Source organism: Serinus canaria, chromosome 23, assembly GCF_022539315.1.
Source record: "Serinus canaria isolate serCan28SL12 chromosome 23, serCan2020, whole genome shotgun sequence".
Classification (NCBI taxonomy): Eukaryota; Metazoa; Chordata; class Aves; order Passeriformes; family Fringillidae; genus Serinus; species Serinus canaria.
The window spans coordinates 5407576-5417698 of record NC_066336.1 but is presented as its reverse complement, the minus strand read 5'-3'; the positions used below and the strand labels follow the sequence as shown (position 1 = coordinate 5417698).

The 10123-nt window shown below is 49.0% G+C and overlaps 1 protein-coding gene across 3 annotated transcripts; it reads right to left on the bottom strand.

Moving 5' to 3' along the window:
* Positions 1-2283: 2283 nt before the first annotated feature.
* NCMAP (non-compact myelin associated protein) lies at positions 2284-9397 on the bottom strand. 3 transcript variants are annotated; one of them, XM_030233749.2, is made up of 4 exons: positions 9032-9397; positions 3065-3159; positions 2854-2938; positions 2284-2432 (listed from the first exon to the last, which is right to left on the bottom strand). In XM_030233749.2, exons 1-4 carry the CDS (start codon positions 9097-9099, stop codon positions 2291-2293), a joined length of 390 nt encoding a protein of 129 aa, XP_030089609.1. In that variant the 5' UTR covers positions 9100-9397; the 3' UTR covers positions 2284-2290. The 3 variants fall into 3 exon arrangements, with proteins under 3 accessions (XP_030089609.1, XP_030089611.1, XP_030089610.1); XM_030233751.2 differs by lacking the exon at positions 9032-9397 and adding an exon at positions 8764-9011; XM_030233750.2 differs by lacking the exon at positions 9032-9397 and adding an exon at positions 7918-8008.
* Between the last annotated feature and the right edge of the window lie 726 nt (positions 9398-10123).

Sequence of the window (10123 nt, the reverse complement as noted above, 5' to 3'; positions counted from 1 at the left end):
TGGCTCCTTCTGGGCTGAATTACAGACACATTTTTGGGAAATAAATTGGTTATGGGGCTCAGGAATAAAACCCAAGGGAAATGATCATATTTTATCTGCTTAGACTTGTAATAATCTGAGTCTTGCACGGCCAAACAGGGCACAACAGCCCTGGCACCGTGGATGAGGGAGTTTAGTAAAGGTGACAGCTGAAGCTGGAATTGCTTGATGTTTTTTTGAGGAACACGGGTTGGAACCCGTGGGAAGGCAGGAGGACGCTAGGTGGAGCTCCGTGCTCTCTGCTGGGTTAAGGAGGATGGAAATAGGGGGGAGAGCTGAGTTTTGGGGTCAGGACTTACCCAGCAGTGCAAAATTAAACATATTACCAGAGTATCTGGATCAGTGAAGTTGCAGCTGGAGGATCTGACCTGCTGAAGATCCTGCAGAACATTAAGGAGGAAAAACCCAACCATTGATTCTTGGCAAGGCAAGGCCAGCTGAGGGGGAGCATTCCCAAAATCTGTGTGTTTGGAAGTGGAACCTGGGGGCCAAATCAGGACAGGTTGGATCAGCCCTGAGGCAGCTGATGTTACCAGGACAGGGAGAGTGTGAGATTGTTCCTGGAAAGCTCAAATCCACAGCAAATGGCACAGAGCAGGGGTTTTTGTTCCTTGAGGAGGTGTTCTGGTGGCTCAGCAGAACTCTGGGTTTTGCTGCCAGGAGGGGTTGTGGGGCCTCCCAGGAGGTGCCAATGTGATGCAGATTTTAGTGGTATTTGAATTTTTCAGCTGGAGCAATGCTGGTGTGGCCCCAGCAGCCAATTCTGCTGCCAGCAATAGTAATTCTGTGAAACTGGAACTGCTTGCAGTAGTTCTGCTTACTCTGCTTGTGAACTGTGCTGGCTTGGAATGAAGCAAATGGAAAGTAAACAAAATGTGCTACAAGTAGGTCTGGCTAGGGATGTTAAAAAAACAGCAGTAAGATGGGCTTTTCTTCCCCAAAAATCTTGATTTTGATCCCATGGAACTGCTCAGAGAACATCCAGAGATAGAAACAGAAAATCAGCTCCTTTATATTCTTTTGGAAAAAAAATTAGATGTGCATTTGTTGTCCCTTTTGAATTCTTAAATCAATCCTCCCTGCCACAAAAAATAAGGTAAAGAACCAGGACAAGAGAAATATTTACAAGGAGATTCAGAAACTTCACAAACAGCTGTCTCAATATTTGGTTTGGAATCCAAACCGTGCTCCAGTTTCAGCCAAAAAAGAATATTGCAAAGTAATTGAATTTAGTTTCTGCACAATAAAAATTACCAGTTAGTTAAACTGACCTGCTCAAGAGATCCAAGCTTATTGGAAAAAAATACAAAATATAAAATCTCAGACAATCTGGCAGTCAGTGTCTGACAATGCTGCTCTGTTCCCCCCCCGTGGGCTGTGAGTGTCCCTGGGAATTCCTTTGTGCACTGCTGCACACCCACAGCCCTCACACTCACAAAACAGCCTCGCTTTGGGTTGGTTTTGAGAATAAAAAATGGCTAAAAATAGTTGGGCTGCACCAGAGAACAAAGCCTTGCAGGGTGAGTGGCACATTGGGGCAGCACAGATCCTCCCCTGCTTTGTCCAAGCTGGTTTTTTCTATTTCCATGCTTATTTTTTTCAGTTAAAGAACTCAGATTTTGTGTAGGACAGAGCATTCTACCACAGCTCCAGCCATGAACCTGAATTGAGAGTGAAACCCCTCAGACACCGAGTTCCTTCAGAAATGCAGAGTTACAGAGTTTATAGAAATAGTTTAAAAATACTTGAAAATAAGAAGTAACTTTTTTTTTTCCCCTCAACCTGTACATATGTGAGATTAGAAACATGAAATAGGAGTAAAGATAAATACAATTTTGGTACCTCCTGTACTACCCTTCAGGTATAAAATAATCCACAAACCTCTTCCATGTAACTCGTAACAAACTCAGGTCCAAACTGAGTTTGGGGCATGTCCAGACCTTTCCTCCAGTTCATCAGAACAGAGAGGATTCAGAGTCTCTGAGGAAGCAAAAGCTCCCCAAAACCTGGGTATCTTCTCTTCCTGGTTTGTCCAGACCCAGAGGAGGCCTCGCTGCCATCCTGGTGGTTCCTAGACTTCCACCTGCTATTTCAGTCCCAGCAGAAGTGTCCAGAGCTCTGGTTTCTCCTCCCAAAGCAAGGAACCAGGGTTTGTGTCAGTTTGCAGCTGGCTGCTGTTCCCAGGGCAGCTCTCTGGGGAGTCCCAGCTCCGTGGGATAACAATTCCATCTCTTTGGCAGGGAGCTCCTGGTTACCTGCTCTGCAGGTGGATGTCCACGGGGATGAAGGTCACCGAGGGCTGCTGGGCCAGGCTGTGGCTGCTGTGCCCCACAGGAGGTGGCACTGCCAGCTTGGAGGCTTTGGGTTGCAGCTCCCGCCGCACTCGCATGCGCCTGGCAAAGGTAAAAGGGGAATTGGCACCTGGGCTGGGCTCTCCTCTCCCACGGTGAGTTTTGGGGAGGTTCCCACACAACCCAGTCAAGCCAGGATTTCATCCCAAAGATATCAAAAGTCCTCCCAGAGCACGTGAGCTCTGAGAAGTGAGGAATCAAGCTCTCCCTCTGGCAGTCTTGGTGCACACTCAGACCTTCTCTGCACCACCAGCAATCCCTAAAAAGAGCTCCTACCATGCAGCCCCCATCAAGGAGCTCTTTGGGCTTCCTAAGATCCAACCACAGAGCACTGACAGTGAGATGCAGTACACTGCACTTCAGTGCTTAGATTCTCCTGGAAATTTTCAGCAACAAACCCTGAAATGCTCTGTTAGCTGAGAGCAGGGACTTTGGTCCATCCTGGTTTGGCTTGGTCACGTACCTGTTGTATGTTTTCAGGATGAGCAGAACCACTGTGAAAATAATAATCACCCCCACCACGATGGCAGCAACTATTGCTCCAGAACCTGGGAGAGAAGCAGGAAGGGAAAAAACCCCATATTTACAAAGTTGTCACTGTAGTGTTTGAAGTTTGATAAGTTCAAAGTCCACTTAAAACCAAAAAAAAGCCATCACCCCACTCCTTTCCTTACTTTGATAGAGATTGTGTTCTTGAGACTTTGTGGTCACATTCACTGAGAGCTGAGTGTTATTGGTCAGTGGCGTGGCCGTCGTCATCTTGAGTCGGCTGCAGAGGGGAAAGAGGAGTGAATCCCTAAAATCTTAACCCAAATTTCACAGTGCTAATTAGGCAACTGCCCACCAAAGGCTCACTGAACTGGGCTTCTTCATATTTTCATTGTGGTGGAAACCTGGCCCTGCTGAAGGAATGGAAATTTGAAATTGTACCAAAGTTTCCATCATACCAATCTTGAGCAATTTGTCTCAAAATATCCCCTGATCAGTGGTAATAGGATAAAATAAGAAATAAACACAATAATGTATCTTAAATGCTTTGGGATTTTAGATTATGACCTCTGGTTGAGATTCAGATCACAGCAAAAGTGTGAAGGATTCTGCATCCAGAATTCAACGATGTCTTGAGGGAAGGGAAAAACTCACCACAGAAAGGTTTAAAAACTCCATTATAAAATAGAATTTAAAGGAGCTTCATTCATCTAACATAGAGAAGAAAAACCCATTTAACCCCTTCAGTTGGAGCTCCAAAAGTGTCAGGACAAGCACCGGCCCCTGAACCTTGCAACGTGGCTGTGGCAGGAGGTTGTGAGTTCAGCCCAGTGTCAGCTCAGGTCTGTTATTGGAAGTGGATGAACTTCCAAGGGCACAGCTGCAAACATGCCTGTGTTTTGGTGGGTAAAACTGTGGGTCTGGAAAGAGCAGCCGGGATGTTTGCTGGTTTTAAAAGGGTTTTCCAAGTGTCCCTGGAAACCCGAGCCATTAAAGGGCTCCTTCAGCCTGAGAGGGGTGTGAGCACCACTTCAAAGAGCCCTCTGGAACCAGCTCAGCTCCCAGTCCCAGAGCTGAGACACTGCAGCTGCCCCTTGAAAAGTAAGTTATCCTTCAGCACTTGATATGGAACTGAGTTTCCCACTTTGGATGCTGCTCAGTACAGCCAGGCAGGACTTTGGTGCTCCCCTGGGATATTGTGTGCCATGGTAACTTTGATTTTACACAGCACAAGATAAACAATAGCCAGAAATAATTCAGTGGAAATCAGTTGGTAATAAAAACTAATACCAATTAAAAACCTGCAGAGCAGGTCAGTGAGGAATGAGAGGGATCAGGAAGCAGCAGGAAGGGCAGTGGTTGGTGTTTGACTGGGATACAGGATCAGAACTGCAAGGGCCACTCTTCAAATACTCCAATCCTCTCAAGTTAAAAGTTTGGTTTTCTTCTTTTAATCTAAAAACCAAAATAACTTTGCCACAAGGCTGTAACTGGGTCATTCTCCTGTGAGTGAATGATTCCTTTGTTTAGCCAAGGCTAAGTTAATTCAGCAACATGAGCATCAGCTGAGATATTTTGTATTTAGACTCTGCCCAGCCCTATTGTCCAGCACAGGGTTCACACACACCTCAGAGGAACCTGGGAGGCACCAGAGCTCGGGGACAGCTGTTCCTGTCTCCCCACCCATCCTCCCCTATGAAGAAACGTTTAACCAGTGGCAGCAGAGGCTCAAGAGATTCTTCATGAAAAGCTGATCAAGTGTTCTGACTATGGGCACAATTCAGAAAAAGCCACATCCAGCTCTCGCCTTTGTGGCTCCAAATGCCAGACCTACAGAAGCCTTTTTTTCCTCCTCTGGCTATCAAAATTAAAACTCCAAATAAATAAGGCTGAATATTTTAATATTAAGCCATGAAATATTCATCCTTTCTACCTTCCCTCTGGGTCAAACCACCTTGGGAATGGGGAGCTGTTTGTGCATGAGTCACCCAGACCCAAAGAAATTTTGTTGTCATAGTGAAACCACCTGTTTATGAAAGGGATTAATTTATCCAGCAGGCTGCACCAATCTGGGGTGCAGCTTGAAAACTGCAGCAGGTTGGGATTTTTCTACTTTGTGCAGCAAGTCAAGAGCTGCAAGGTCTGTGTCTCCAGCCAGGGTGGAAGGTGCCAGTCCTGCTCTTACCTGGAGTCCCAGCTCCATTCCTGCCCTGTGAATCAGCAGGTTACACCTGATCAAGCCTCTGCTGCAAGAAAGACCCAGAAAAGCCCAGCACAATCCATGGGAACCTACTGATTTTCAGCCTGGATCCTACTCTCTTCAGAAAAACATTTGGAAAATCAGGAGTGCTGGATAAAGGCCATTAAGCAGGGGAGAAGAAGAAGTGGACTTTGATACAGTAATCACAGGACATTCTTTGTCCATGACACAGGGCTGCACTTCCCCCTGTGCACACACACCTGCCTGGGCTCTCAGAGCCTCTCATTCACTCTCACTCTCCACACTGCTGGTTATTTTTGCATCCCCACGTTACGGAGCTGGAAATGTTTCCATAAAGTTCAGCTTTGGGCACGTTTCCATTTCAAACACCTTGGCAGATACAGGGGATAGGTTGTCCTGGCAAGGGGGGGCAGTGCCCCCTTTTCCAAAGGCTCCCTGCTGCCCCTGCCCTGCTGGGCTGAGCTGAGGGGCCCTGCTGGGCTGGGTTTGTTTGTGAGGAGATGGGGATCAGAGCTCACCTGTCAGCAGCACCTGGCAATTACAGCAGAGGGGCCACAGGGAACAGAGGGGGTTGTTTGAAGGTTTTTCCAGGGTGGCTGGACTTGGAGGGACAGCTCCCTGCCAGGGAAGGCAGGTGCTGGTTCGGAGGACACAGATTCAGTGCTCTCACCTGGGAAAAGGTGGGGTTTGCATGGAGCTGGGTTTTTCCTGCCCTCACCTTCCCAGCACCCCGGGAACACTGCCAGGGATCGAGGCAAGCTGTGATTTCAGGGAGTAATAAAAACACCACGTCCTTCAGTGAGACCTGAACGTGCCTAGGTTTACCTTGAGAGGCTCCAAAGAGGGAGGAAGGAGGAAAGAAAAGCCCAAGTTCAAAGTGGCCTGAGGCAAACAACCCTCCCTGTGTGAGCCTGAGTGTCCCCATGTCAGGGCAGCACTTTTACATAAGCATTTTCTCAGGTTCTGGCATGAGCTGCCCAGGTTGAGTTGCTGCTAAAACACACTTTAAAAGCAGTTCATTGCCTTGCCAAGACAGAGACAGTGGCACAAACTGCAGGCAGCTCTGGGCAGTAGCACCAGCTGAAAACTCCTCAGTAATTTTACCTGCCTGGTTTAGATCAGGAGAGGCACTAAAAGCCCTCAGCTCCCACAGGCGACAAGAAGTGCAACAGGACCCCCAAAAGGAACCCCCTCATTTCTAAAGCCATGCCTGGAAATGTAAACTTGGTAGACTTTTGTCACTGACTCTCCCAGGAGCAGTGTCTAAACCAGACTGTGAACTGCACCTGGCCCAATAAGGTTTTCTTTAAAGCCAGAAATTAAAGGGTCTTATAAAAAGGAGGGAGAGGGGCTTTTTATGCAGGCAGCACATGGGGGAATGGCTTCCCATTGTCAGAGGGCAGGGTTAGATGGGATATTGGGAAAAACTTCTTCCTTGTGAGGGTGGGGAGACCCTGGCACAGGGTGTCCAGAGAAGCTGTGCCCCTGGATCCCTGGCTGTGCCCAAGGCCAGGTTGGACATTGGGGCTTGGAGCAGCCTGGGCCAGTGGAAGGTGTCCCTGCCATGGCAGGAGTGGCACTGGAGGGGCTGTGATTCTATATGTAAAGAATTCTGTACACAATACTAAGGATCCACACAGAAATACAGCTCCTCTCACTGCACACAGCAGCACAGAGGCAGCCCTAGGATTTCTTGCCTATGCCAACTTGTTAAATCAGTGAGGCACCTTCCCTGTGCACAGCCCTGAAGACACACACAGCAGCTGACACCTCACACTTGCAGCCTGTTCTCCACCAGAACCCCTTGGCAGACCCTCAGTGCCCCAGTCTGGCACCCACAGAGGGACAATAACTCTGTCAGACCCTGAAGTCACTGGTCTCTGCTCTGCCTTTGTCTCCTGATTTGTAATCACTAAATCAACCTCTCCTGCCACCCAGCACAATGCATCCCATCAGTGAAAGCTGCTTACAAAAAGCTACGCTTCCTTTAGCAAGGACTTCCTGGGGCATTAAATACATTAATTACCAGGAAAAACCAGAAATCACCATTTAAACCTGTCAGCAGCTTCAGTGTGTTCCCAAATAATGCAAGCAGTGTAGTTTTGTTCTGTGCTGGAGACACTCAGTGAACTGTAACACAATGCTCTGAGCTTTTGAGTTCTTTTCCTGTTAAATATTACTCAGCCAGCTCTTTCCAGCACACTGCTCAGCAGATTGGAGAGAAAAAATTATAGGGAAAAAAAACAAAAAACAACAAACCAAACAAAAAAAAAAAAAAAACACCCCAAACCCACAAACAAATAACTACCACCAAACCCATATTTATAGTGGCAGGGTTGAATAAGTCAGGACAAGAGATTCAGCGTCCCCAGCGATGAAAGGACACCGCCGGCGATGCAACGAGCTTTCAACAGCCGCGCGGGCTGCTCTTTCTCCGGGGAGGAAACCGCGCCAGAGCAGTCCCAGTCCCGTCCCTTGCGGGCTCCCGATTAATGGAACAACTGCTCAAGCACCAGTTGAGCAGAAAAACGTGCGAGGACATTGCTCTCTATTTCTTTCTGGTTTGGAGGTACCGATAAAGAACTCGCGTTTCCCGTGGTACATCCACAGTGCCTCGCGCACAAACCCGGAGTAACCGCGCTGCAGCCACCGCTTGGAACGGCGGCGGAACGGAGCTTTGGGGCAGAGAGGAAGAGAGTTTTGGGGCAGAAAATGACAGTGTTAGGGCAGAAAGTGACAGAGTTTTCGGGCAGAAAGGTTACAATTATCCCCATTCAGAGCGGTTCCTACACCCGACCCTCAGCCGGCGCTACTTACGGAGGATGCTGCGGGCTCGGGGCTCCGGCTCCGTCCGCCCGCCGGGGCTGCGGGGCTGCCCCCGCCGCCGCTCCCGCCCCTTCCCCAGCCCGGAGCTGCCGAGCCCAGCCCAGCCCAGCCCAGCCCCGCCGCAGCCGCGGGGAGCCCGGTGCCGCTGCGGCGGAGCCCCGGCACAGCCCCGCCGCCGCAGGTGCCTCCCCGGGGCCGCCCAGCCCGGCCCGGCCCCCGGCGCCGCCTCCCCGGGCCCGTCCGGGGCTGCGGGTGGGAGATGGAGGAGTCTGGGATAAACCCCCGTCTCACAGGAGTTCCCAAGCTTTGGGAACAGTCCGGTTTCTGCGGCTCTTCAGTGCCCAAAGGTCTCCGAGGCACTTCGGGAGAAGGATCCCAAGCACATCCAGCCCAAAGACAGAATGGGTGGTTTTGTCCACTCGTCAATGGGAATCAAAAGGATCAAACTGGAAAGGAATCCTCTCCTTTAACCTGTATTTCGTTGGCTTTATCCTCCAGAGGAGTGAGACCACAGTCCCTATCTGGATTTTTCCCAGGAAGCCACAGGAAGAAGCCACAGCCCTCATTCAGGCTCCATTCGTGGTTTAGGGTTGTCAAGCTGCTGTGCAGGAGATGTTCCCCCCATTCTCCATTTCAGCTGCCCCAGCTGCAGCCAGAGCCACATCATCCACCTCCCTTATAATGCAACCTGAAACAGGAGAAAACCTGCTCCTTACAGAGTCCCACCTCCCTATGGAAGGCAGCAACAGCGGGGTCCTGATGGTCCATAAACATTTCCAGTGGATTTCTGGGGAAGACCGGAGTCCAGATAGGCTGAAAAATGAGGTCCTTCCTTACCTCTGCCTTTCCTCCTTCAGAAACACTTGTGCCCTTAACACAGCTCATGCTTCACTTTGGTGTCCACCATTAGCTGATTTCCACACACGACCCACAGAACACAACCAGAGAGGCTTTTTCACCAGAAACCAGAGTTTCCAGATCCAATTATTTAGCAAATTTTTTGTACAGCTACAAAGACCCACATTAGTCATTTCCACCTCAATCCCGCTGAGGCCCATGCAGCTCCTTAAAACCAGAGACTGAAATCCCCACAGGGATTACTCACCAATCATCTTTCCAAAGGAATACATTTCCCTTGATTGATTTCCTTACAGTGACTGTCCCATCCTGCATAAACAAGCAGGAGCACGAGGCTCTCCCAGGAACAGGAGTGGTTTTCCAGCCACAAACCTTCTCTGGGCTGTATCTCTGGAGAGCAGAGGGGCTTCTTTCAACGGTCAGCAGCCATAACTGGGATGAGGTATGAATGTAAGTTAATAAAAATAACCAATAACTCAATTTAAGTAGTACAAGAATGGAGGCAGCAGCCCTTGTGACCAGCCAGCAGCCCAAATCAAAGCAAATGTGAGTTCCCAAAGCCTCTGTGACAGCAGAGAGGGAGGGTGGGACTTTCCCAAGGGTTTGTCCCTCACCAGGTCCTAAATTTGTAGCCCTTTACTATGAGCTCGGGCCACACACCAGGTTTATACACTGTTAAATGTATAAATAAATGTTTATACACTGTTACTATAAAGCTCTGCTGTCAACATCAGTGACCCAGTTTGCAGGCACCAACCCTGGGCTTATCCCATTAAAGGAGGACCAAAGGAGACTCTGGGATGCTCCATAAAATCCTGATGAAGTCAATGGACATCAAAGGATAAAACATAACTCTGAATTAACTCCAGGCTTACTACAGCATTACCAACCCCTAGGAAGTGACACAGCCTTACAAGGTGTGGAATCTCAGTGAGTTTACCATGGAGCAGGTTTGGACTCCTCCTGGAACAGCTCTGCTGGTTAATCTGCAGTTTGCCTGCCCCTGGCAGGACACAGCAGAGCTGGAGTGTCTCAGTGAGAGCCAAGAGGAAACAGATATCACAGCAGATATCAAAACCAGCTAAAGATTCTTTATGATTGAGTTTGGAAGTGAATTGTGAAATCAAGCCCTCCACGCACCCACAGCCTCAGAAATAATTACCTGACCCCTGTGGGAGGGATGCAGGGAGCTGAGGTGTTCTGTCCCAGCAGGAGAGCACAGCTCAGCCTGGCTGCCCTCCCAGTCCCTGTCCTGTGCCTGTGATCCCAACACAGAGTCACAGAGGACAGGAGTTGGTTATTTTTATATCTTTTATGTAAGAGCAAACCAGACTGCCAG

Coding starts and splice junctions, on each gene's coding strand:
- NCMAP (XM_030233749.2), bottom strand. CDS start 9,099: ATGCAGGATGGGACAGTCACTGTAAGGAAATCAATCAAGGGAAATGTA. Junction 3,160..9,031: donor TTCCTTTGGAAAGATGATTG/GTGAGTAATCCC, acceptor TCCCCTCTGCAG/CCGACTCAAGATGACGACGG. Junction 2,939..3,064: donor AGAACACAATCTCTATCAAA/GTAAGGAAAGGA, acceptor CTTCTCTCCCAG/GTTCTGGAGCAATAGTTGCT.